Source organism: Heterocephalus glaber, unplaced genomic scaffold (genome assembly GCF_053883595.1).
Source record: "Heterocephalus glaber isolate CG9 unplaced genomic scaffold, H.glaber_assembly_v1.0 deba00001479, whole genome shotgun sequence".
Lineage (NCBI taxonomy): Eukaryota > Metazoa > Chordata > Mammalia > Rodentia > Bathyergidae > Heterocephalus > Heterocephalus glaber.
Window position 1 is genome coordinate 20,321,863 of NW_028258316.1, and position 27,810 is coordinate 20,349,672.

The following is a 27,810-nucleotide window of genomic DNA, read 5'->3' on the forward strand; positions in this document are numbered from 1 at the left end:
GAAGAGCTGCCAAAACAGTTTAAATTACCAAATTTGAATGACAAATTTACCAAAGATATAGATGCCACAAAAAAGTATCAGGGCTCAGTGGCACTGCACCTGCCTCACAAGCACAAGGTCCTGAGTTCCACCCTTGGTACTAGAAAAAAAAAAAAAAGTATCAGACAGAAATGTGGGAAATAAAAAATTCCACAGAATTTATAAACTGTACAAATGACCAATGTGAGGACAAGGCTTCTAAAATCAAGGACAAAATGGTAAATCACGACAAGGAAAAATTCATCCAACAGTGCTACTAGGCGATGCTAAGAAGACTAAGCTACGGCTAAGTGAAGTTAGAGGGAAATTAGAAGACAGCACACATGGAATTTTAAAAAATCTGTTTACAGATATCATAATAGAAAACTTTCCAAGTAGGAGGGAAGATCTGAACACACAGGTAAGGCAAGCTTACAGAACACAAATAAGCATAATGGAAAAAGATGCTCTCCATGACATACCTTAGTCAAAATCCCAGATGTCCAACAAAAAGACAGAATCTTTTTGTGTGTGTTTAAATTTATTAATTCTTTTTTATCCCCTTCCCGTCCTCTCCCTCTATTTCTTGGTCCCCTTCCCATATGCAAAAAACTTGTCTCACTATTTCCTATTATCTATCTTTTTTTTTGTTGGGGGGGGTACTGGGGATCGATTTTTTTTCAGAACTCAGGACCTTGCACTTTCGAGGCAGGTGGCGGCACCACTGAGCTAAATCCCCAGCCCTCCTATTATCTATCTTTTATTTTGCTTCTTATTTCTCAAAGAAGAGAAACCATGTGATATTTAAGCTTGTGTGTCTTACTTATTTCACTTAACATTATGGTCTCAAGGTCCATCCATTTTCCTACAAATGATTTAAATCTATTCTTCTTTATGGCACAGTAGTACTCCACTGTGTATAAACACCACATTTTCTTTACTGTTCTGGAAGCCAGCATCACTCTGATCCCAAAGCCAGACAAAGACTCAAAAAGAAAAGTATAGGCTAATCTCCTTAATGAACATAAATGCAAAAATCCTCAATCAGATATTAGCAAATAAATACAAGAAGTCATCAAAAAGATCATATATTGATGGAACTGTCTCAGTGTAGGAGACCGCTGGATGACCTGTGTGTGTATTCACGGAGTTGCTGGGAAGGCCCAACAACAAGAGATTAAAGATGATCTCCCAGACATGCACTCACAGAGTTCCAGGCACTCCCTGCTCCTTGTAGATAAGGAAAAAAGGTCTCCCTGATTTTGTTTATTTAGATGTATGCTCTGCGATAGCTTGGCTCCGGAACAGAATTTACTGCTTCCATTTATGTAGTCTCTGTAATGTTTTAACTTCTTTAATGATTAATGTAGTCTGTTCTGCACTGAAAGTAGTGACTAGTGACATGTAGCAGCTCGCTGTGTAGGATATAAAAAGAGGAACAAAAAGATCTTGGTCTTTGCTCCTCGCAGCTCTGACCCCCTGTGCCTCGCTGTTTTGCGTCTTTCTTTTCTAAGTAACTCCCTCTCCCTTCGGGACCCCCAACAATACATTATGACCAAGTAGGTTTAATCCCAGGGATGCAAGGATAGTTCAACATACACAAATCAACAAACGTAATATAGCACATAAACAGAAGCAAAGATAAAACCACAGGATCATATATTTTTGTTTTTGTTTTTGGTACCGGGGATTGACTCGGGTCCTTGCGCTTGCAAGGCAGGCGGCAGAACCACTGAGCTAAATCCCCAGCCCCAGTGATCATATTAATAGAGTCAGAAAAAGCTTTTGACAATACCCAACACCCATTTATAATAATAATAAAAAAAAAAACCTAAAGCCGGGTGTGGTGGCACATGCCTGTAATTCCAGTTCTCGGGAGCCTGAGGCAGGAGGATCATAGCAAGTTCAAGGCCAGCCTGACATAGTGAGACCCTGTCTTAAACAAACAAAAAAATCCTAAAGAAAATAGGCATAGAAGGACCTTACCTGAATCTGATAAAAGCCATATAGGACAAATGAATTATTATGGGGAAAAGCTGAATACTTTTCCTCTAAAATTAGGAAAAAGACAAGGATGTCCACTACCACCCCTCCTGTTCAACACAGTACTCAAAACCAGAGCAATCAGGCAAGAGAAAGAAATAAAAGAGACATGTATAATAAAGAAGTCAAATTATCACCATTTGCAGATGACATAGTCCTCTACATAGAAGACCTAAAATATTCTACCAAAAGTCCTACAATTAATATCCAAATTCAGCCATGTAGCAGGATCAAAATCAACATACAAAAAAATCAGTAACACTGATACACTAATAATGAATTCACTGTGAAAGAAATTAGGAAAATGATACCATTCACAATAACACACAAAAAAATTAACTACTTAGGAATTAATCTAACCAAGGAAAGGAAAGACCTCCACAGTGAAAACTACAGCAATCTGAAAAAGGAAATTGAAGAAGACATCAGAAAATGGAAAGATACACCCTGTTCCCAGATAGGCAGAACCAATATTGTCAAAATGGCCATACTTCCAAAACTGATGTATAAACTTAACATAATCCCAATCAAAATACCTACAGTATTCCTCACAGAGCTAGGGAAAATAATCCTAAAATTTGTATGGAACCAGAAGAGATCCAGAATGGCAAAAGCAATCCTGGGTAATAGGAGGCATCAAAATACCTGACTTCAGCTCAGGTATTCATACTACAAAGGTACATTGATAAAAGCAGCATGGTATTGGCACAAAAGCAGACATGTAGCTCAATGGAATAAAAGAGAGGATGTGGAAACAAGTCCAGATACATTTAGCCACCTGATCTTTGACAAAGGGGCCAAAAACATACACTTGAGTAAAGGTAGCCTTGTTGGCTATCTTGAGAAAACTGGCTATTAACATGCAGAAGTTTGAAACTAGACCCATATACTTAACCCTGTAGTAAACTAAAATCAAAATGGATCAAGGATCTACATATTGAAACAGAAACATTTAACCTACTGGAAATAAAATAGGTAAAACTCTTGAAGTCATAGGTGTAGGTGAGGACTTTGAACAGAACTCCAACTGCACAAGAAATAACAGCAAGAGGGGTCAGGGATTTAGCTCAGTGGCACCGTGCCTGCCTCCCAAGCACAAGGTCCTGAGTTCGATCCCCGGTACCAAAAAAAAAAAAAAAAAATTAGATACCTCCCCCAAATAAAAGACTCAATGAAAAAAATGGGGAAACTGCAATGAACAGACACTTCTTAGAAGAAAAAAATACAAATTTCCAATAAATACATGAAAAAATGTTCGACTTCACTGGCTATTAGAGAAATGCAAATTAAAACAACACTGACATTTCATCCTACTCCAGAAAGAATGGTCATCACCAAGAAATCAAATAATAACACATGCTGGTAAGGCTACGGTGGAAAAGGAACCCTCCTCCACTGCTGGTGGGAATGTAAACTAGCACAACTATTATGGAAATCAGCATAGTCTCAAAAAGTTAAAGCAAGAAATTCCATTTAACCCAGTGATTCCCCATCTAGGCGTCTTCCCAAAAGAGTTAAAGACATGAAATTATAGCAATGAATGCATATGTTTATAGCAGCATAATTCACAATAGCTAAATCTTGGAAGCAGTCTATATGTCCGTCAACAGACAAATGGATAAAGAAAATGTATTATCTATACACCATGGAATACTACTCAGCTATAAAGAAAGATAAACTTGAGACATTTGTAGGAAAATAGATATACCTTGAAAACATGTTAAGTGAAATTAATCAGACACACAAGCTTAAACACCATTTCTCAAATGAGAAATCCAATGAACAAATAAAGAGCAAAATAAGACTGATAATTGGAAAGAGGAAGATGGATCTTTTTCAAATGGGAAAGGGACAAAGAGACTGAGGATGGGAAGGGGAAGGAGGGGAAAGGGTATAAAAAGATTTAAGATGAGTCATGAACATGTACCAACAACCCACAATGAATGTAATTATTATGTATCTCAAACATGAACTAAAAAAATGAAAATGGGGGAGGGGATCTAGAGACGGAGGGAAAAAGGAAAATGGGAAAAGGAATAGGAAAGAATCAAAACATGTTAGTGCATGTACCTACTCCCTAAAATGAATGTAAACAACATGTACTGAAACTTGTAGTAATAAAAAAATTTTAATGTTTAGCTTTCAGCCAAAAATTACCAGTAATATCAAAAGATAAGACCAACTGTCAGAAAAGCAAAAAAATCTACAAAATACTCAGATATTGGAGTCAGCAGATACGAACTTTTAAATAAGTGAAATTAAATATAGAAGAAAATATTTTTTAAAATTTTACTTACCAGAAACATCTTTCAAAATGAAAAACAAAACAGAGACATTTCAGCAAACAAACTGAATTTCTTACCAACCTAGGAAACTTATCAAGACCCTACCTCAAAAATAAAAAGGGCTGGGCCAGGGATTTAGCTCAGTGGTTCCACCGCCTGCCTTGCAAGCAGAAGGACCCAAGTTCAATCCCCGGTACCAAATAAATAAATAAATAAATAAATAAATAAATAGGGCTGAGAACATAGGTCAGTGTGAGAATGCCCTTGTGTTCAATCCCTAGTACTGAAAAAGTAAAAACAAAAAAAGGCCAACATTATACTTCCTAGTGAAAAACTAGAAACTTCCCCACTACAATCAGAAACATGGCAAGGATGTTCCTTGTCACCTCTCACCATTGTCTTTCAACTTCACATAGGAAGTCCTAGCTAATGCAACAATACAAGAAAAGAAAATAAGAGCCACACAAATTAGGAAGGAAGAAATAAAACTTTGCAAGTAGCATGACTGTCAAAGAATCAACAAGGAAACTCCTAGAATTAATAAGTGATTATAGCTAGGTTACAAAATGCAAGCCACAAAATGGAAGAAGATATTTGCAAATGATACACTGAAAATAGACTGTTATCCAAAATATACAGTGAACAACTAAAACTCCACAATAAGGGCCTGGGGATGTGCCTCAATGGTAGACTGCTTGCTTAGCATGTGTGAGACTCTGGGTTCAATTCCCAGCACTCCAAAAAAAACAGAAAAAAGAAAAACAAGAAAAATTCAACAATAAAAAACAAACAAACCAATTAAAACACAGGCCAAAGGTTTTAACACATACTCCATCAAAGAAGAAAGACATAGCATCTGAGCACATGGAAAGATGTTCTACATCATATGTCACTAAGGAAATGGAGCCAGGCATGGTGGCGCATGCCTATAATCCTAGCACTCAGGAGACTGAGGCAGAAGGATCACTGTGAGTTCAAGGCCAGCCTGAGCTACTTAGTGAGATCCCGTCTCAAAAAATCAAAATAAAAAGAAGGAAAAGGAAATTATAGCTATGGCATACCACTACACACCTGTTAAAATGACCACAGAGAACAGCAAATGCTGGTAAGGATGTGGAGAAACAGGAACTCTCCTTCATTGCTAGTAGCAATGCAAAAGGGTTTATCCACCTTGGAAGACAGTTTGATTTAGCCATTTCTTACAAAATTAAACACAGTCTCACTATACCACCCAACAGTCATGGTCCCATGTGGGCACAAGGTGATACCTGCACAGAACTGTTTACAACAGCTTTACACATAATCATGAAACTTGGTAGCAACCAAAATGTTCTTTGGTGGTTGGGCAGATACACTGTGGTCCACCCAGACAATGGGTTATTTTTGTGTCAAAAGAAACAACTTATCAAGTCCTGAAAAGAGATGGAGGAACTTTAAATGCATATTACTCAGTGAAAGAAGCCAATCTGAGAAGGCTACATACTGTACGATACTAACTTTATGACATTCTCGGAAAAAGGCCAAATGGAAGATCAATGGTTACTTGGGGTTAGAGGTGTGGGGAGGTAAAAGGGAATAATGGGCGGGAGAGGGCAGTGAAAACACGATGTGATAAACTACGGACTTTGGGAGCTTCTGATATGTCAGTGTAGGTTCATCTAATAAATACAGCATTGATGGGAGGTGTGGATCATGGGGGAGACTGTTCGTACGTCTGGGCAGGGAATATATGAGAAATCTCTCCACCTTTCTCTCCATTTTGCTGACTCTAAAACTGCTATAAAAATGTTAAAGCTTTAAAGCAGAAAATAACAAGTGTAATCCATCCAAGAAAATCTCTAAAAACTCTAGTAAAGTAAATCTCTAAAACTAGCAAATCTCTAAAAACTCTGATGTAAATCTAAAACCTCTAGTAATGGGGGATGTTTCACAAAGATAAAAAGATCAACTCATCCAGAAGTTATAACAATTCTAAATTTGTATCCATGAAACATCAGAGCAAATTTCACCAGATGTGAATTTAAACTGTTATTCTAAAATATATGTCCACACAAAACTTGTACACATGTTCACTGCAGCATTACTCACAATAGCCAATAAGTCCAAACAACCCAACTGATTAATGTATAAACAAAATGAGCAGAACTCCAGGAGCACAAGAATGCCAATAATATATCAAACATAAAAGCTTCTCACAGCAAAGTAAACAATCAACAGAATGAAGAGACAGCCTACAGAATGGAAAAATAAATTTGTCAGTTACTCCTTAAAGAACTAATACCTAGAATATATAAAGAACTCAAAAATTATGTTAGTGTTATTAATATTGTAATATCACAAACATATTACATATTACATATAATTTTTATGTATACACACACAAGGGAATGAAAAAGAATGAATTCATGTCATTTGCAGAAAAATGGATAGATCTTGAGACTATAAGGTTAAGTGAAAGAAGTCAGACATACAAAAGTTAAATATTGTACGATTTCTCTCAAAGAAGAAACTCTAAATATAAACAAATGAAAGACTAAAATAAAGGACAGATGATAGGAAATAAGGAGGCAAACTCTTTGGAGATGGGAAAAATGACCAGGGGAAGGAGGCAGGAAATGGTACCAAAAAAGATCAAGATATGATATATATACACATGTCCCAGTTCCCCAAAACTAGTGTTAATATTACAAAACAAACATATACCAGGGGAGTTCATCCATCCAATAGAGTGTTATTCAGCATAAAAACAAAAGAAGTATGGGGCCGAGGATTTAGCGCAATGGCGCTGGGCCTGCCTCGCAAGCTCAAGGTCCTGAGTTCGATCCCCTGTACTGGAAAAAAAGAAGGACTGGTACACACTACTGCATGGATGAACCCTCAAAGCATATTACGTGCGGGACCCCATTTATACAGAACATCTGGAGTGGAAAACCGACGGTGGGAAAGTGCGTTAGTGGTCGCCAGGGACGCAGCGGAAGAAGAGTGGGGGAGGGGCTGCTAAAGGGTATGGGGTCTTCATGTTTTGCTTTTTGAAGAGAGGCGATGAAAATCTTCTAGAACAGCAGCAAGTTATGCAAACCTTGGGCATATAGTAAAAAACCCTGAACTGTACACTTTAAATGGTGAATCTTATGATATATGAATTATATCTCTTTTTTAAACTATGTAATTAAAAGATGTGTCAGAAGTAAAAGAAGAAACAGAAAATGTACAGTCAGAGTCAGAGGATTTCCTCTCTGGGTCACTGATAGAACAAAGAAGCCAAAATCATTATGGATATAGATTTGAACACCACGATTAAAAACCTGTTCTGGGCCGGGGATTTAGCTCAGTGGTGTCACCGCCTGCTGCGTAAGAGCAAGGACCCGAGTTCGATCCCCGGTACCAAAAAAAAATTAAAACCTGTGCTTACGGCTATGTCTGGTGTTGCACACCTGTAATCCCAGATGCTCAGTAGGCTGATGCAGGAGGATGGCAAACTCAAGGCCAGCCCGGACAATTCAGCAAGAGTCTCTCTCAGAATAAAAATACTAAGGGCAAGGGATGTGCTAAGGCCTTGGGTTCAATTCCCAGGATAGAAAAAAAAAGACCTGTGCTTACCGACACAGGCAGAAAACCACATCCAGCGGCTAAGGCGAAGGGCTGCCATGGAGGCTGTAGCTGGGTGGCTGAGCACATGCTTAGCATTCATAAGGTCCTTGGCTCCATCCCCAGCACTGCAAAAAGTAAAAACTTTTTTTATTTTGACAATATTTCATTTTTTACTTTATTTATTTATTTTTATGAGTACAGAGTTGCAGGACAGAATATTTACATTCCTGGTGTGGAGTTGTAGGCATACATAACACATCTTAATTCCTTTTTTCACTCTCTCCCTCTTTCTCTCGACTCCCTTCCCATCTGAGAAAGATCTATGTCTTTATTTCCTAGTATCTATCTTTTATTTGTATTTACTCTTTATTTGTATTTGGAGTTTCTCGTATAAGAGAAACCACACAATATTTAAGCTTATGGCCTCAAGAGGCATCCACTTTCTTACAAAGACTCCAGTTTAGCCTTCTTTATGGCACAGTAGTACTTTGTTGTGGGTAATGCCGTATCTTCTTTATCCATTCATCTGTTGATGGACTATAGCTGAATTAAAGCCGGAATTGCTTGAGCCCTTGCTCTGGCCACACCAGGGAGCAGGCTGGGTGGTCTGTGCTTCACCACTTCCATCACCACATCCCCTCTTCGGAGATGCAGAAATCAGGGTACAGGGGGTACAGAGAGGGGAGCATCCGGCCCAAAGCTACCAGCTTGCTCCGACCTCCCCACTTACCATCACTCGGTATTAAATTCCATACTTTTCTAGATATTTGACCAGAATCTTTATTCATATAAAAAAAAAAACTATACTACCGGAGTAACTGGATCTGACATGGACATCAACAAAAACAGACAGGCACCTACCACGTACAATACAGTGAGGGCTTTAATTTTTAATAGCAACAGTTTATTGAACTCTTACACAAGCTTGAAGCTCTACGTCTCAAGCACTGGACATTTTTACATCAATCTCCCCAACCTGCCTTCAGTTCCCCGAAGAAGGCTGAGACCAGTGCCAGGAAGCAGCAGACCTGGATTTGAATACCTAGGACTCTAGAACCCAAGCAATGACATGGCCTCCACAGCAGGGTCATGATGCTGCGCTGTCTCCACAGTCTCAGAGCCTCTGATGGACACAGCCAATCTTCACTGCAGCCATGGGAAGTAGGTGGTGCAAAGATCACAGGGATTTTATAAACAAGGAAACGGAGGCACACACGCAAAGAAAGACAGGTGCGTTGTGGGTGAGCTCCGCATCCCCCACCCACCGGGGTGGGGAGGACACCAGCAATTCTCGAGAGGGAGAAAAGCAGAAAAGAACACATCTGGGCCTCCATGAGCTGACCTTGAGATTGAAAAACTGCTGCTGTGTCATTTAACAAACACATTTTTATTCTCTTATGATACTTACAGGATTTTATGGTTGGGATGATAAATATAGGCTTCTACTGGTCACATTCTCATCAACATTTCCTCAGTGTCCTGACAGCCTTCATGATGGTCTTTGTGAATAATTTCACTGAGGAAAGGTGCCCTGGAACTTGGCTAAGGACGACGCCTGTAACAGTCATTTCTGGGGGCTGCTTGTGTACACAACCCCTCTTCTCCGACACAAGGACGAAGTCAGGTTTGCCTCACACAGAGCAAAATCTCTGTGGTAAGACATTTCGACTTCACCAGATCCATTATAAAGGAGTAAACTGACACTCAGAGAGGGTAAGGGACTTGTCCAAGGTTACACAGCTAGGAAGCAGAAGATCTGGGACAAGAATCCAGGTCTCCTGCTACCTAAGCCAGTGTCCTATCCAACAGCACATCAGGCCCATGGCAGGGAGGGGGGCCTCTGCATGTAGATAACACTGTAACAGAAAGCAGATTTCTAGCTTTCTGGAAATTACCAGAACTTTGGCCCTGGAAGGGCCCTTAAGAATCATCCAATCCACCCATCATGAAGACGGGCAAACTAAGGACCAGCCAAAGAAAGCAACTTGCCAAAAGTTACACAGCTGAGAGTAGAAGAGCAAGACCAGAACCCACTTCCATCCTAAGCCAGGTCTCATCAGCCAGCTGGGCGTGGAGAGCAATTTGAGGACGCTGCTAACCAATAGCAATCAGTCCACGGGGCTCTTCCAGCTTAGCAGGTCTAGACCTCAAGGAGTTTACAATCTGGCAGGAAAAAAAGTCTGTGTGTGCAGAGGGAAACAGAACCAGTAACATGAAACATCAGTACAGGTGGCAAAAACTGTAACAAGAACTTGAGAGTTGGCAGGGAGTAGCAACGCTGCTGTGCTGGAAGAATTCCTGAGGGAGGGATAAAGGAAGCTGGGATTCAAGGCATGACTAGGAGTCCAACAGACAGAGAAGAGTAGATGTGTCAGTTCAGGAAAGACTCGGCTATAAAGAGGTCTTGTGGGAGATGATGGCAAAACTGTAGGTGAAGGTTGGGCCCTGGGGGCTTGGAGCCTTCAGCGCCAGGCCATGGCTTTGTAACTTGGGCCTAGGAACACCAGGTCTTCAAACTTTTGGGGGAGCAGAACCCCTGGAGGTCTCAGAGCTCTTCACAGAATTCCAGGAGTGACTGGAGCAGTGGGACATGACTGATCACTGTGGGATGACGATCAGTATCAGAAAACACAAGTAGTGCTTTACATCTGCAGGAGAAAACCACAGCCAGAGCATGCGTGTCTTTGAACAAACAGTCCTCAAGTCAAACAGGATCGATCCAGCTGCTGCAAATACTCGTTAGTGGTCTCCTCCTTGGTCTCCCGAAGTCTCCCCTCAGTCTTCTCCTTCTGCCTCCTGTCTTCCACCCCTGTCTCAGGAGCCCGGTGCTAGCACACAACCCCAGGCACCACTGCTGTTCGCAAAATGTGGGGGAGAGCAGCCTAAGAAGGGAGGACATCCTGAGACTCTGCTTCTCTTCTGCAGACTGGAGAGAGGTAGTCCTACAACTTGCAAGTCAGAGGGGATGCACAAAGAGCAGTGCTCTCCCTGAGCCTCAGTTTCCCCATCTGACTTGAAGGTGCTGGAGACAGGAGCAGCAGGTGAGACCAAGCTTTGGATACCTGATGGACCCTGTTGGGTCATCTTCACGTGTCCTGGGCCCTACGGGCAGTGAAAGGGGTGGGGGACTGACCTTTCCACCCATGCCTGAAGCTCTATGCAGCACAGAGAGGGGCTGGGGGTGGGACCAGCTCAGCAACTGTCAGCTTCAGCAAAGCCCAGTGGGCAGCATGGGATCCTGTCAAGGTATTTCTGCACAGGGTCCTGGCAGGGGCATGCCGTCCCTGTGGCAGATGTCATGACACCCTTGGGAGCACTGTCGGCCACTCATCTCCTGGCCGGGGGCTCGCCATGGGCCATTTTGGGCTCCAGGGACCTCTCCTACTTCTCAGTTTTGGAGGACAATAAAGACCTTTGTGCCTAGGTCACCTGTTCAGGAAGGGGCAGCATCCTGGGCCCAGGATATGCACTTCTATGAGCTGGCAAGGGCATGGAATGCTTGGAGAGTCCATGTGCCGGGTCCCCACTGCCTGGGGGAGCTGGGAGGTCACTAGGAGCCGGATGTAGTAGCCACCAAATACCGCCAGCAGCTGCCGAGCCATTTCCTGCAAGAGGCAGGGAAGCAGAGTGAGGCAACCAACATGAGGCACCTGGAAGGCAGTGGAGCTTAGGCACGAGGGACAGCACACTGTCCTCCTGCCCCTGGCCCAGGACTGATGTCACTGAGAAGAACCAGGCCAGGGCAGCACCTGGGGCTCTGGGAAGATCTGGCCTGGTCTAGAAGCCAGCTCTGCAACTCCATGGCTCTAAGCACATAAAACCTATTTCTTCAGACCCAAGTAGAGGAACTAACTGCTGCTTGGCAATAACAGAGTGTGGCTCAGTGGTGGAACAAGTGCTTAGCATGCACGAAGCCCTGCGTTCAATCCCCAGCACCACTAATAGTATGCACAAAAAGCTATGCAACCTCAAAGCACTACAGAAATTAACAATGCCACACACACACTTTTTTCATTTTCAAACATAGAAGCTACTCATATTGGTAGAGTTAGTAATTATAAAAAAATTTAAAAGGCCAAGAGGAGCTGGGTGTGGTAGCACATGCCTGAAATCCCAAACCTTTGGTAGGCTGAGACAGGAGGATCACAAGTTTGAGCCCAGCCAGAGCAACTAAGCAACATACTGAAACCCTGTGTCAAATATAAAAAATAAAAAGGGTTGAGGATGAAGCTCAGTGCACAGGCTCTGGGTTCAGTTCCCAGTAACTAACACACACACACACACACACACACACACACACACAGCCAAGAGGGAGCTCTAGCTCATCACTCTGCACTCTGCAGCTGGCCCTGGACAGGTCATTTCACACTGCTGCACCCATCTTCATGGGTGACCCCAGGAAAACAGCAGGAGGGACCATGCTGAGACGGGTGAGGACGGCAGGAGCAGAGTGATTCAAAGCACTGGTCTAGTGGCTGGTGCGAAATCAGTCTCAATAACATCACCATTATTATCATGATTATTATTATTATTTACAAAATCAGAAACTGTGCATGGTTCATAGGACTAGTTTTTGTTTTGAGCTGTCCTTTGTGCTGGAAAATATTGAAAACTTCAAATAGTCTACCACTCACTAATTCAGACCGGTCGCCTCACCAACTTAGTCTGAAATCAACAATAAGAAGCAAAGAACTGTAGCAACAACCAGCCTGCTAAGAGCCAGCAGGGCTGACTTCTACCTTTGGCTTTGCCATATTCTCCCTCCATGTATGGCTGAGGGCAAGGCAGCTGACCTCTTAGAAACTGATTTCATCCATCACAGAAGGGACAGCCATTCACACCACAAATAGTTTACTAAAGAATCTGATGCCGGATCAAAATCTGTAAAAGTCTAAGTGGTCACTAACTCTGTCTGTCTTTCACAAACACTGGGCTCGGATGGAACAGGAGCGTTTGGCCATGCCAAGCTTCAAGCAGTGACTGCATTTCCCTAGCTAAAGGACAAGGTAGTTGCTTTAACAATATGCACACATACTTGATATTCATAATGGGAAATTGTATGCCTATTGGTTTGAATGAATTTGGAAAAGTAAATGAAAAGACCCACATCTAATAGGCTACTGCACATAAACCCAGACAAGCATGCCACAATAAAGTACACGACCTTATCAATCTTTCCTGCTCTTTAAATAAAAAAAAGGAAATGGGATGCAAGAGAAGAGATTACTACATTCATCATTTTCTCTTTTAAATAGTTCTATTAGCAGCCCTGCCACTCCCCACCAGTGCGAACAAGGCAATTCTGGGCTGGTTTGGACATTAGATCCCCAAGGCTCTTGGCTAAGAAGAAAATACAAGTAACCTCTTAAATTCCAAGCCATTCTTTGCTGCTTGTCTCCCCGACAGAGGGTCTGCCTTCATAGTTTAAAGAAAGCAGCATAAGCTGCAAAACACATGATGAGATTTCTGGTCTACCAGCAATTAATGAGACCCAACAGGTAGCTTGGGTGGACAGAAGGACTAGAATTCAAGAGAATTCTAAGAATCATATCAGATCCAAATATCCAATTGCCACTTAAGTCGATAGGTGAATGGATGGCTGGACAGATGGCTAATCAATTGATTGGTAAATTGGTTTTAAGACCAAATTAGTCATCATTATTGGTGAAGTGAGCTATAATCCATCAAAGTAGCTATCCATTCAATGTAACTATCAAAAAAGAATACCTAAGATATTTTAGAATGCAACAAAAATCCTAATAAGTATAAGATGATTTCTATAAACTATTTTGAAAAGTGTTGAGGTGAACAAAAAGAAGACGGAAAGATATGATCTGTAAGATCTAGATGGTCTCTACTACCTCAGAGAAACCATGAGCACGGAACTAGAAGCCACCACATGGATGTCTGGGCAGCTGGCCCACACAGGAGGACCCGTTACCTGCGGCTCAGCCTCAGGCACAAGCTGGTACAGCTCAGTCTGCAGGACTGGTCTCTCTTGAGGACCAGTCTCTCTGCCAGGCAGGAGGGGGGCATCCTCCAGGTCCTCAGGCCCCTCCGCCGTTGAGGGGCTCACCCCTGTCTCTATGACAACACACAGCTGGCTCAGTCTGCTGCTCAGCAAGGACTACAAAGGAAAAAGAAGGCTGTAAGTGTGTCCTACATTGGGTGGGACTGGGAGGTGTATGACTCCAAGCTGCAGACACAGAGGAAGGTGGCACTAGCTACGGACTCCAGCATCAACCTCAGAAGCATCTGGAACAGACCCATATATATCAGTGAGACATGAATTCCCCACAAGAGCTTCCAAAGGTCCTTAAGAGCTTCTAAAGGACTTTTCCTTCTAGGCTCTCATTAGTCACTCAAAGCAACCTTAGATTCTTTAATGACCTTTTAAAGGTTTTTTACTATGAAAATTTCCAAACAGATACAACCTAGCTGACAGCTACCCATCACCCCTCTTCAGCTATCGTCACCTCGTGGCCACTCATTTCATCTCTACCTTCTGAATAAATGGCAGAAAGGCACTTTGAAGACAAGGCACAGTGGCACGTGCCTGTAATCCCTGCTGCTTTAGAGTCTGACACAGGAAGAAGCATGAGTTTGAGGCCAGCCTGGGCAACTCAGCAAGCCCTTGTCTCAAAATAAAAAGGGCCAGGAATGTAACTCAGCGGTAGAACAACTGTGAGCTCTGGGTTCCATCCACAGGACCTCAAAAATAAAGAAAGATACTCTGAACATGTGAACATTGTCAGAATACGTGACACTTTTGGATCTGCCAGAGTTTATGACTAATAGGACTATTAGTATAATTGTATTTACAAGCTCACTGCAGGAAACGTAGAAGGTGTTAGTAGGCAAAAAGAAGCAGAATAGCTAACAGTCCCTAGGTAGAGCAACCACTGGTTCCACATGGGGATTCTTCCCTCCAAGTAACTTTGCTTAACACTTGATCTTAGTCAAAAGGCCAAGAAGTGATGTAACTCTTTCTTAGACATTTTTCCAACACCACAGGAATGCAGCTTACACAAACTGGCCCCCTGGTTTATCCTGCTGCCCTTTTTTCACTTACGATATCTTACCTCTTGGTTAGTCTTCATTTCTTGAACATGGTCAGACAAAAACTGCACACAGTTCTCCAGGTTGAAGTAGACAAACCAGAGCTGTGGGAACAAGCAGCAGCCAGGGCCCCTGAGGCTCAGCACCAGCTTGGCCTCCACCTCCCCATCCACATCCATCCTTTACACCCTTCCCTCCCAGGAGTCCACCCTTCTCAGGATGGCTCCGTATGTCCTTCTGTCTGGCAGGAACAGGCCACTCTGCTCTCTCCCAGAGCTCCACACTACACCCAGGTCTCATTTGTACAGCTAGCAGAAAATGGCTTTGTGTGCAAATTTGGAAGATGTCCAACCCAGCTGGGCAGTGGTGATACACGCCTGTAGTGCCAGCACTCTGGGAGGCTGAGGCAGGAGGATCACATGTTTGAGCCCAGCCTGGGCAATTTAGCAAGGTTTGGTCTCAAAAATAAAAAATTAAAAAGGGCTGGATACAGCTCAGTGTGAAGGTCCTAGGTTCAATCCCTAATACCACCAAAAGAAAAAAGGCCAACACCATACAAATGGCTGAAATCGTCCCATCTCCCGCCCATCACTGGACAGACTCCAGGACACCTGGAATCCAAACAGACTCCAAATATCTGGATATCACATGCCCCCCTTTCGGAGGACACCATCTCCATCCTCAGTGGCCAGGGCACCTTTCTGTCGGAAGCCCAAACATGCAAAAGAGAGAAATCCTTCAAAAGTGACACCTCCTGGGCCTGAGGCAACAGACTTGGGTGCTCTTTGGGGAAAGAAATCTTCATCCCACCCTTACCTCCCTCTGCCTCAACTGAACAGCCAGGCCGAGACCCTCCATGTTTACATATCATGACGCCCTGGGGATGCCACACATCAGCACTGAAGTTCTGCATGACAGTGGTGGTGCTTGTCTTACCTTCCTCCCACTGACACCTCCCTCTTCCCAACGCCTGACCCAGAAGACTCAAGGTCATGTCCCCCTCGCCAGCTGTCTCTCCCACTGTCTCATCCCCATCCCCAGGGAAAGATTTTTTTCAAATGACCTTTTAAAGGCTTTTTACTCTGAAGATTTCCAAACAAATACAAGCTAGCTGATGGCTACCCATCACCTTGCTTTAACTATCGTCATCTCAGGCCGCTCATTTCATCTCTACCCTCCTCCTTCCCCTTCACCAATTCCCCCACAGGCAAAGATGTCCCAGACATTGTATCACTTGGTCCCCAGATACTAACTTGAAAATGAAAAGATAATGTGCTGGTTATTTGTCACCCTGACTGGGTTAAGAGACTCCCTGAGAATGAATGGATCCTGGGGGAGCTCTACTCCTCAGTGGATTAATCCAGTGATGTTCACAGCCATCAGAAGGTGGGGCCCACGTGGAGGAGGGTTACTGGCTGCCTGACTCTGAAGGGTATATATTTTGCTGGCATCCTTCCCCTGTGCTCTGCTTCCAACAGGCTAATAATGAGCAGCTTTTCTCCACCACACCCTTCCACTGTGATGTTCCTGCCTTGGAGCCAGCTGACCATGGACTGAATCCCCTGAAATCAGGAGCCAAATTAAGCCTCTCCCCCTTTAAGCTGCAGGTGTCAGATATTTAGTACCAGCTACAGAAAAGCTGACTAATACAGATGTGCCTGCTCATTAACCATCCAGCCATCCGTGGGTTCAACTAACATTTGCCAACTCACTCCTATGTACTGATTGACAAAGGAGACTTGGCAATAAATGAGGCTGAAAAGGGATCCACAGATTCCCAGATCTCCCTGTGATGCCAACTGCTTCACCTACTGGTGTCAGGCAAGAAGCTTTACGCACTACACTGTCTAGGGTGTGATCAGCCCCACAGAGATCTGTGTGTGTTCTCTGCTGTGGCTTCAGCACCTAGAACAGTGCCTGGCACACAATGGGCTCACAATAAACATCTGGATGAACAAGGCCTATGCCTGAGGAGCCTCTTCCCGGCTCCCATGTACAAGCCCATGCCAGGCTCCAATGGGCTTTCCCTGGGCAAAGGGCCAGGACTGCTGAGAAGCAAATGAGGTGCCAAGGTTTTGCAACCCCACTGGGCAGAGCCCAGCCAAGATCAAGAGATGGAGCCCCAGTGGGGTCCCAATCCAAAGTGTGACTGGTACTCACCACCATAAGATCTCCCTGCTGCCTTTGGAGTGAGGAAAGTGACTGCACCAGGCAGACAGACCTTCAGCCTCTGACCCGCCTCAGCAGCCTCATGTCCCCGTGCTGTGTCACTCCCCTGGGGACCTCCTTTCGGTCCCCCCAAAGTACCCTATCTGCCTTGCCTCAGACCTTGCCAGGGCCTTCCTTTTGCCACAGAGCCAGCAAGGCTACTGTGACTGTCATCCCCACAAGCCTGTGAGTTTGTTCCAGGCAGTGACCCTGCAGGGCGCCTCCGTATCTTCAGAGCCCATCAGCGGGCTCAGCACAGGAAAGGCATCCCAAGGAAGATGCAGAGGAGCAGGGAGGAGGAAAGGGATGCTGACAGCCTTCTCACCCACAGGCTCCTGGACACATGGTGTAGAGGGAGAACACAAGGCCGCCTGTCCTAAGGGGCCCAGCCCAAATGTGGGTCATCAGGGACAGGCCACTAAGAGATACAATACCTGGATCACACTCTGGCAGCCTTCCACAGTGTCTGTCACCCCCAGCAGCACCTGGTGTCTCAGGAGGGCTCTGTTGGCAGCCGTCAGCCTTAGGTCGGTGTTGGTGTTGGCCTGTAAGACAAAGGCCATGCTGCCAAGGAGTTCCTGGGCCACACACTGCCCCACCCCCAGATGGTATGCAGCAGCCCTTCCATTTCCTCCCCTATGGTAAATTCAGGAGTGTCAGACAGCCTTAGACTGAAGCCCGGCTCTGTATTTCCTGACTGGATGGTCCTGGCCAAGGTATGTCCATCTCTAGCCTTGTCCCCAGTTGTAAAATAAGAACAAAGAGCACCCCTGCCCTCAGGACTGTGACATTTTACTGGACCATGTATGAAGCACTTGATCCAGGGCTGGAACACAGCACAGCTGGGGTACAACAGATGTTTGTGGGAGTCAGGGGGAGCAGATGGGGCTGTGCACCCACAGTAAGGGAAGTACCCACTCTGCCTATAAAGGGCCCACTGCTAAAGTCTACTGCAGCCCACCGCCCGTCCTCAGAAGGGCTGTTTCCTCCTATTCCCACCCACACCAACCTCTGCCGTGTGTACAGCCAACAGAGGAGACACCAAGGAGGCCAGGAGTGGAAAGATGAGAAAAGTGACCCAACCCAAAGGGCTGGATTGGGGAAGAAACCATAAGGTGGGCAGCCTTCGGATGCAGTTAGAAAACAGCCCGACAAGGGGAAGGGTTCTCCCAAGGGGCAAGACCTCCAAAGGGATGGTTGTGAGGCCTTTTCAGTAGTCACAGCAATGGGACAGTCAGCAGTGCCAGACAGTGGAGGAGGCCAAGATGCGGATCATGTACCTCCCAAGCAAACAACTCCACCTGGCAAGGAACTGTCCCCTGGCCCCAGAGCACAAGAATGCAGACAAAAATTGTACTAAGAACTTTCTAATCCACTAACCTAACTCCATTTTACACACTTGCCCGACCCATTTTTTGTTTTTATGATATAGCTTTAATGTACCCTCAATTTTCCAGGAAAGCCACTCTTATGAAACTGGTCATATTCTGTCTTGAGGGTGCTCAACCTTTCAGAAATCCACTCAACAACAGTCCGAGTCCTGACTGCCTCCCAGCACCCTCTAACCTGGGGCAAGTTACTGCACCTCTCCACCTCCCACAGCGGAGACAGTAAGGCCTCTGCCTTACTGGCGATGTGGATGAAGCCGGCTAATCCACACAGGACATACAGAAGCCTGGGAACTCAACATGTCACCCAGGCATGTCACCATGGTGGTGGAACTGGATTAAAAACATTGCATTTGCCACTGTGGCAGACCCTCCACAAACAAATATTTTTAGGAGCTTCCCTAGCAATGTAGCCCATAGGGGACACAGGCAGAGTCTCACTGACTTTCACAAACCCTCTGATCTGGAGAAAGGACAATAAAGCATCACCCAAGGGGAAAACAAATAGGGTGTGGAACTTAGAGGCCCTCGTGGATGTCTGTGATGTATGTAGGGAACTAACAGTGAGAGTGATCATGGTCCAGAAGAGAGACCTGCGTTGTCCTGAGTGACAAGTAATCCCAGGATTTAGAGGTGCTTGAGCTGAGACCCAAAGGAAGACCTGAGCAGAGCTGTGAGGTCACAGACTTGATCTCTCTAAGCCTCAGTTTCCCCACTGGTAAACAATCAAGAATATTAACAGTTAGGCAGCATTTATCTTATGCCAAATACTGTTCTAAGCACTTTTTCACATTTAAGTCATTTAACTCTCACAATAACCCTTTGATAGAGCTACAGTTATTATGCCATTATATAGATGAGGAAACTGAGGCTGTGGGAGGTTAAATACCCTGTGACCTGTGCCAAGTTCATCACCTGGCACTCATAGGGACATCACAAATCCCAGCTGAATAAAGAAGCTCGGGAGAGCTGGAGGCAAAGCATCCAAGCTGCATCCCCCGGACTGCACGAATTACATCTACATCCCAAAAGCACCTGCCAGGTGCCAAATTTTCTCCTTGCTTCTGCTACAGCAGATGGCTTTGCTTTCTCCTCTGTCCAAGAGAAGTTTCATGCTGCAGGAGTGGCTGGCTGGATTTATGTTTTGTAGGCCAAGCACAAGGGCCATGAAAGCCTCAAGAGAGCCCCCAGGCAGCATTATCTTGTCAGCCTGGTGGCAAAGCCCAACAGAGAACCTTTCAGAATGATGAAGCCGTAAAACTCCTCTATTTGTCCCCTGAACACAGGCGTGAAATAGAACTCGTACTCTAAACCCTAACTACATTTCTCAGCATTCTGCCCTTCCTTCTGTGCCATGCAGGATAAGGGTGCTTGCTGGGGGTCTCAGAGCCCAGCACTGTGCCTGGGGCTGCACGGTGTAGAGGCAGGAGCTTCCCAAGTTGCTGCAAGGACAGCATCAGTGTGTTAAGCAAGATAATGGTCCCAAGGACACCCCAGGCCTATTCCCTGGACCTGGGACTGTGTTGTTAAATATGCATAAAGTGGAAGATGGAATTAACGCTGCGACTTACTGACCTCAAAACAGGAAGATTATCTCAGACTTTGCAGCTGACGTAATGTACACACAAGGGTCCTTAAAAGTAGCGGGGGGCCGGGGATTTAGCTCAGTGGTTTTGCCACCTGCTGCACAAGCACAAGGACCCAAGTTCCATCCCTGGTACCAAAAAAAAAAAAAAAAAAGAGTAGTGGAGCAGGGCATGATGGCACAGGCCTGTCATCCCAGCACTCTGGGAGGCTGAGGCAGAAGGATTCCAAATTCAAGCGCAGTCTGGGCATATACTATACTATATTATATTATATTATATTATGAGAGACCCTGTCTCAAAATGAAAATCAAAAAGGCCTGGTATGTAGCTCAGTACAAAAGCCCTGGGGTCAGTCCCAAGTACTACAAAAAAAGGAAAAAAAAATGGAAGAGAGGCAGAAGAATCAGAGTTGGAGAGGTAGGTGTGAAAAAGACTCTACCCGCCACTGCTGTCGCTGAGGAAGGAGGAACGGTGACAAGCCAAGGGATGCAGGCACAGAGGCCAGAAGAGGCCAGGAAGCAGCTTCTCCCCCACAGCTTGCAGAAAGAACACAGCCCTGCCTACACCTCAATAGGCCCGAGGAGGAGGACCCACGATGGACTCTTCAAATGGAAGGTGTTAAACTCATGTGGTTTGCACTGCGTTTGCAGTAATTTGTTAGAGCAGCTTCTAAGGTCAGCTGGGATTAAACGAGGCATGGCTGTCAGAAGCACCAGGTCAGCACCCTACCCCCACACTGGCCAGTCACAAGGGGAGACAGTACATATCCGCTCTCCCAGCCTAACCTTTGATGGCTCACAGGACTGTTGTGAGCACCCAGGGAGGGGAGGCATGTGAAGGGCTCAGCTAACCAAAGTGCCATGGATGCCCTCCTTGCACAGTCTCTTAAAACAGCTTGCTTCCAGAAGAAACAACCCACAGGAAGCTGGGTGTGGGGTGCACATCTGTAATCCCAGCATGCTGGAGGCTGAAGCAGGAGAATAGTAGTGAATTTGAGGCCCGCCTGAGCTACATAGTAAGACAGTCTCAAAAAATAAATAAATTGCTGGGGATTTAGCTCAGTGGTTTCCCTGCCTGCTGTGCAAGCGCAAGGACCCGAGTTCGATCCCCGGTACCATAAATAAATAAATAAACAAACAAACAAACAAAAATCATTCCATAGGGATTAGGTATAAGAAAAACAAAAAAGACCTCTCTGTTGCTCCTGAGTCATGAGGTACTGGCTTTGCCACACCACGAGTTGCCACCAGGACAGGATGAATCACCATGGGCCCCAAAGCAACAGGGCCAACAGGCCATGGACTGAAACTTCTAAAACTGTGAGCCAAACACAAACCCATTCTAAGAGACTGTGAGAGAGAAAGAGAGAGATTTAATCGTGCACATGATTTGATTTCTTTTAAGTCACTGGGCACAAGGGCCAGGGTGAATTTTCATGGTTGGAGGAATTCTCTGAGGCAGGCCAAAGGAAAGTCTGGTTTGGCATTGTCAGGCCTCCACGGCCCTTCCGGGGGTAGCATGGCAGGAGCCCCTGGACGTCTCACCTTCCTCTGGTGCCTCTCGAAGACAAGCACGAGCGTCAGTGTCAGGCTCATCGCGGCCAGAGTCACCAGAAGCACACCCACCCAGTGGTTGCCCAGGGCAAACAGCTGGCAGGTGGAGTAGATATTGGCCCAAACCACCACGTAGAAGACCTGCAGGCAGCCAGGGGAGAACAGTCAGGAACATCAGCTGCATTCAAAGGGACACCTTGTGGAGGTCCTGCCACCCTCCTGGTCCCAACAGGTCACAGAGCCAAGAGACCTATGTGACACTGTGTCTGTGGGCATGAGCTCATGTTTCCTGTTTATGAGCAGAAGTGGAGGCCAGGGCTTAGAAGCTGCTCCTAATCCTTCTTTCTAGAAAAAGGCAGGGGTCTCTGGAGTGAACACGTTGATCCTTCACTTGCCACACAGCTTTCACAAGTTATAACACCTCCTTGAACCTCAGTTTCCTCAAAGAGCTGTTACAAGGGTTCCCGAGGTAACCCTATGTCACAACCCAACACTTACTAGGGACTGAGCAATGCTTGTTCTGCCCCTGTCCCTTGTCCCCAGCAGTGAGCAGTGGAGCCAGCTTCACAGTCTGACCACCGACACATGAAGCAGCAGCAACTCACAGTGCTTAAAGGCACAGGGGAGGAGCCGGACAGCCTGTGTTCAAACACTGTCTCTGCCTGGCATGTGTGTGCTTATGTGTGCACATGTGTACACACGCATGTACAGGTGCCTTTGCTAGGGGTGACCAAAAATGCAGCGAATGCTGCTGCCCATTGCCCTCCAACAGGAAGCCAGGCTTGTAAAAAACATCACAGCGTGTCCTCATCCACCTTACTCACTGAATCTAGCACCACACAACTTCTGACTGTTCCCCAAAGTGAAAATGGCCATCAACGAAAACAGTGTGAATGAATTCAGGACATTAAGACAGTCACAACAATGCAACTAAAGACACTCATGAAAGACGACTTCCAAAACTGCTTCAGAAAATGGGATAAGTGTGTTCAAAGCTATGGGATATTGAGGAGGATTAAAGGCAGTGTGTCTTCTACTATAATCATTTTTTTAATTTAACCACTCAACATAGTTTGCAATCAGACTGTGTACACACATGCTTGATTCCCACACCTTGTGTAGGGACCTGGTGACATCATTCTCCCAGATTTCCTCCTATACCAAGTCCTGGTCCATGTAGCATTGCTCCACCAGCCCCCAGTCCTTTATCCCCAATCCCTGGGCACAATGCTGCATTCAGCAGTGCAATGGGACCAGGGCAGGTCGGCGTGCAGCCCCCTCCTCCTTACCACAGCGAAGGCCAGCCGCATGGGCCTGGAGTTGTAGATGATGTATCTCCTCACTTGTGGCTCCAAGAGGGTGCTCTCAGCCAGGCTCCTGTACTGGTCGGCAGGTAGCTGCACGGCCACCCAAGGGAAAGGGATCCATCAGCCACGGGAAAAAATACCCCCAGTGCCCTCCAGCCTGCGAGCACATCATGCCCAGCTCCTGTGATGGTCACGTGGAAGGGGGATTAGGCACATCCGGGGTGGAAATCCAGGAATGGCATCACACAGAGGGGACAGGCTGGGATGCAGGAGGACATCCGCAGATGGTCTCCACCCCCTCACATCAGCACCGTACAGCAACCACAGGGGAGGTGAATGGTTCAGGCACAGGCCCTGGAGTCAGATGGCCCTGGGCCCAAACTCTGGCTATGCCATTTATAAGTATGGCCATGTGACCTAAAGCAAGTTTCCCCCTTCTCCACACCCCAGCTTCCTCCTCTATAAAATGGGGTGCATATGAAATAAATTCATACATAAACACTGCTTGGCACAGTGCTGGCTGCACAGTGAACCCAGAACGGGCAGCGCTACCACCCATATGGCCAAAAGGGACATCTACTGACAGTCTGAAGTGCCTACTCATCTTTCTGCTCCAAACTAACTACAGGGCACAAAGGCCCCATGAAAGCAGATGGTGAACACAGATTGAGAATTAACAGACCAAAAATTTTATTTAGTAAGATGGAGCCGGGCATGGTTGTGTGCACCTGTAATCCCAGCACTTCGGAGGCTGAAGCAGGATGATCTCCATGAGTTTGAGGCCAGCCTGAGCTACACAGTGAGGCTTTACCTCAAGGATAAATAAATAAGTAGAGGAATATGGTGGAACAGTATACAAACTGTTCACAGGCAGACAAATCCAATTTGAAAACAACTGTTTAAGGAAAATGCTCTTTTGCACAAAGGCAGAAAGGAAGAAGGAAGGAAAAAGTCAGCTGTGCTCATGGGGTTAGCACTATGCATCTAGAAAATTTTCTTTTCATGGTGACAAAAATGTATAAGTAAAAATGCAACTCAGTTTTAAAGAAGCAGCCAAGGCATAGTGGCACACATCTGTAACCCAGCACTCTGGGAGGCTGAAGCAGGAGGATCACAAGTTCAAAACCTGCCTGGGCAACTTAGTGATTCAGTGCGATGCTGTCTCAAAATAAAGAAAAAAAATTAATTAATTAAATAAAGAGTGCTGAAGATGTAGCTCAGTGTCAAGGCCCTGGGTTCAATCCCATGTACTGAAAACAAAAAAGCTGCAAATTCTAAAATCTTCAGGCCAAAATGAGGTGTGCTTCCATCCATGACTAACAGCCCTTTGCTCACACAGGGAAGGCCTCACCATGCCAGCACTTTGGGAAGAGAGGAGACCACACCTATGGTCACACCAACAACGAGACTGCCCATAATGCCAGCACTCAAGAGGCTGAGGCAGGAGGATCGCTGTGAGTTCAAGGCCCGCCTGGGCTACATAGTGAGTCGAGGCCAGCCTGAACTACACAGAAAGACCCTGTCTGGAAAAAAAAAAAAAAAAAGAACTATGATTCACAAAGCATTTACTATGTGCCAAGGACAATGCACGTGTTCCTCAAGCATTATTTATTCAACCCTAACAGAAACTCCATCTAACAGGTACTAACAACACTGTCCTCACCTGCAGGTGATGAGATAGAGGCTCAGACAGGGCAACTCACCCGCTCAAAGTCAAACTGAGCCTGCACTCAGATGCAAGGGTATGTGAAGTATGGGCCTGGCTTCCCTGCATGGGAAGGAACTGCATTGTGATATACTGAATTCAAGAGCAATTTCCTGTGCAAATGCAGAATGCATTCCCTCTCCTGTAATGTCCTTCCTCCTGCCCACCCAGCACGTTCCTATTTATCTTTTAAGACCTCACAGCAAGCATGCTCCTCTGTGAAGCTTTCGTAACCACTCACCTGCAGGCAACTGTATCATTTTCTCCCCAAATGTCTTCAATACTCTGCATATCCCTCTACTGTGGCGTGTATGTCATGCTGTCCTGATTTAGCCAACACGTGTCCATTTCCCTGCTGGGCTCTGTGAGCAGCAGGAACGTGGGCACTGTGTCCCATCCAACTCTACACCGTTCAGCTAAGCATCGGGCAGAGTGGGCAGCCCAAAGCACACAGGTGCTAAGTGAATGAACTGGGAAGTCAGGGCAACTCGAGCACATGCAAGCACAAAGTGCTCAGTAAACGTGTGAGTAACTGGATGGTCGGAAGGAAGGAAGGATGGATGGATGGATGGATGGATGGGCAGACAGCAGAAACTCCATGAAACCAGCACTCACCTGAATGCCCCAGGCCTGCAGCTGCTCTTCTGCGGCTCCCAGGTCAAAGGAGATGGATGCACAGGTATTGTCAACTTGGAGGACTGAGAGAACCTGGCCATTGTGCAGCTCTGAAAGCAGACCAGCTGGTGGAGTGAGAGCCACTCTGGAGGGTGACACCTCCCCTCAAACTGCGAGGACCTTCTTGTGACAAGGGGCCACATAATGGCTGTCCTCAAGTCCCTAAGGACTGGATTTGACTAGGAAGCCCCAGGGAGGCAGAACTGAGGCAGAGCAAGGAGGCTCCTCAGATACAATGTGAAACCTAGAAGAACTTCCCTGGAAACTTCCCCACAAAGAACAGCAATAGTGAGTTCCCCATCACAATGGACATGTAAACAGAGACTGAGCCCCTAACTACACCGAGAGCCTGGTACAGTAGCCATTTATTCAAGCACTACAGAAGAAGTTCAACTTCCTAACTTAAATTCCCAGTAGATTCTGAATCTAAGAAGAGATAACCAGGTATGGTATAGCAATGGCCTCTCAAGATGTCCACACCCCGCTCTCTAGACCCTGTGGATATGCTACCTTCTGTGGCAATGGGGGAATTAAGGGTACGCAAAGGAGGAAGGTCATAAGTCAGCACATCCTAGATCACCCAGGTGGACCCAGAATCATCCCAGGGGAAGAGAGAGGTGGAAGCAAAGTCAGAGGGAGATGTGACTGGCAAGTAAGGCCCAGAGAGATGCACTGCTGCTGGCTTTGACCAGGGAAGAAGGGAGCACAAGCCAAGGAATGCAGGCAGCCTCTGGGAGCTGGGAAAGGACAGAAAAACAAGTCCCCCACACAGCCTCTAATAAGGAGCACAGCCCTGCTGACTCCCTGACGTCAGCTCAGTGAGACCCCCATCAGACTTCTGATCTCAGAACTGCAAAGAAACACATTTGTGGTTTTTAGCCACTATGGGACTCAAACTGCTGGTCATTTTGTTACAGCAAAAATCATAAACTAATACATTGACTTATTGGTAACCTCTCCCATTGTAGTCCATTTTCTGCTGCCATAAGAGAATGGACCACAAACTGGGTAAATCATGCACAATAAAAGTTTATTTGGCCCATAGTTCTACATGTAGGAAATCCAAGTGTCAGCATCTGGTGAGGGTCTCGGGGCTGTATCACAACATGGCAGAAGGACAAGCGAGCACGTGCCAGATCGAGAGGAAAACTGGGCTGAATGTGACCTTTTATTAGCAACCACTCCCAGGATAACTAACCCACTCCACACTAATGACATCACTCAACATGGGGGTAGAGCTGTCCTCACCTCTTCAAGGCCCCACCTTGACACTAAAACAGTGGCAATAAAGCTCCTATGTGCGTGTGGGAGGTGACAACTCAAACCACCCCCAAGCACATCTTCAACACATTCAACACATAAGGTCTTTATGCACTCAAAAAACACACCCAGAGCTACCAAGACTCTCACCTACAGTGATGAGCGGAGGCCGGCTGGAGAGAAAGGCCTGGAATGAACACCAATCCCTCAAGAAAAACTTTCTCCAGCTCCTCTGAGCTCTGCTGACAAGAACCATTCTTATGATGCTGAAAGGAGACGGAGAGAAATTTCTGACAGATTTACCTTGAGCCACACCCACCACTTTTGCTCCTTGATCATGTATTGTTCTCTTCCACCCCAGGACCTTTGCATATGCTTTCCCATTCCCTAGAACATTTCCACCTAGCTTCATCTGGTTAAATCCTGCACATGATTTACATAGCAGCTCACCAATCACTTTTCCCAGGGAGCCCTCAGTGACATTCTCAACTCTTAGAAGATCAATCCTACAACCTACCCACAACTGCCTGCTCATCTCCTTCACAGGCATGAAAGATGAATACATATGCATGTAATTATTCCATTACATACGTATGCAATGCCTTGTTTAAGGCATCTTCCTTCCCCACCAAACTATCCACTTCCATATCGGACCGTTCATCATTGAATCCCCAGAGCTTGCTTCAGTGTCTAGCACACATGTCTGACGTATAAATAAATTAACACAAAAGGACTTTGCTCCTCAATCCTGACAGGATTTTTATTTGTTTGTTTGGGTTTTTTGAGACAAGGTCTCACTATGTAGTCCAGGATGACCTTGAACTCATCCAGGCTGGCCTCGAACTCATTATCTAACAACCTCAGTCACCTGAGGGCTGGAATCACATGCATGCACCATGACACCAGCTGGTGGAGTTTTTTCAGGGTTCCATAAAATTCAAAATTCTACATCCTGTCAAAAGGAACTGTATATTTTTTCCTCTCTCTCTCCTTTCTCCCCTCTTTTTGGGAGGAGTGAGGGGTGTGGAGAAAGCACAGCCAGACAGCCTTGGGATTCCACTCACAGCCCAGCCTGTCACTAACACCGTAAACTCAAAGAAGCAATTTAAATGCCTGGTCTGTCTGCTCCCTT

The 27,810-nt window shown here is 45.6% G+C and overlaps 1 protein-coding gene across 9 annotated transcripts in view; it reads right to left on the reverse strand.

The window, feature by feature from the left end:
* Tmem268 (transmembrane protein 268) overlaps positions 1-27,810 on the reverse strand; it is a 44,695-nt gene that overhangs the window by 8,134 nt on the left and 8,751 nt on the right. For 4 of the 9 annotated variants that reach the window (XM_087183312.1, XM_087183314.1, XM_087183315.1 and 1 more), the window contains exons 3-10: positions 25,359-25,468; positions 23,021-23,128; positions 21,723-21,872; positions 17,639-17,749; positions 15,020-15,100; positions 13,879-14,064; positions 11,367-11,542; positions 7,947-8,062 (exon numbers count right to left, since the gene is read on the reverse strand). In XM_087183312.1, coding sequence (XP_087039438.1) covers positions 7,947-8,062; positions 11,367-11,542; positions 13,879-14,064; positions 15,020-15,100; positions 17,639-17,749; positions 21,723-21,872; positions 23,021-23,128; positions 25,359-25,468 — 1,038 coding nt within the window. Of the gene's footprint in view, positions 1-7,946; positions 8,063-8,802; positions 11,543-13,878; positions 14,065-15,019; positions 15,101-17,638; positions 17,750-21,722; positions 21,873-23,020; positions 23,129-25,358; positions 25,469-26,828; positions 26,945-27,810 lie in introns of those variants that run through there. The other 5 variants (XM_087183318.1, XM_021262180.2, XM_087183316.1 and 2 more) reach the window with 4 other exon arrangements.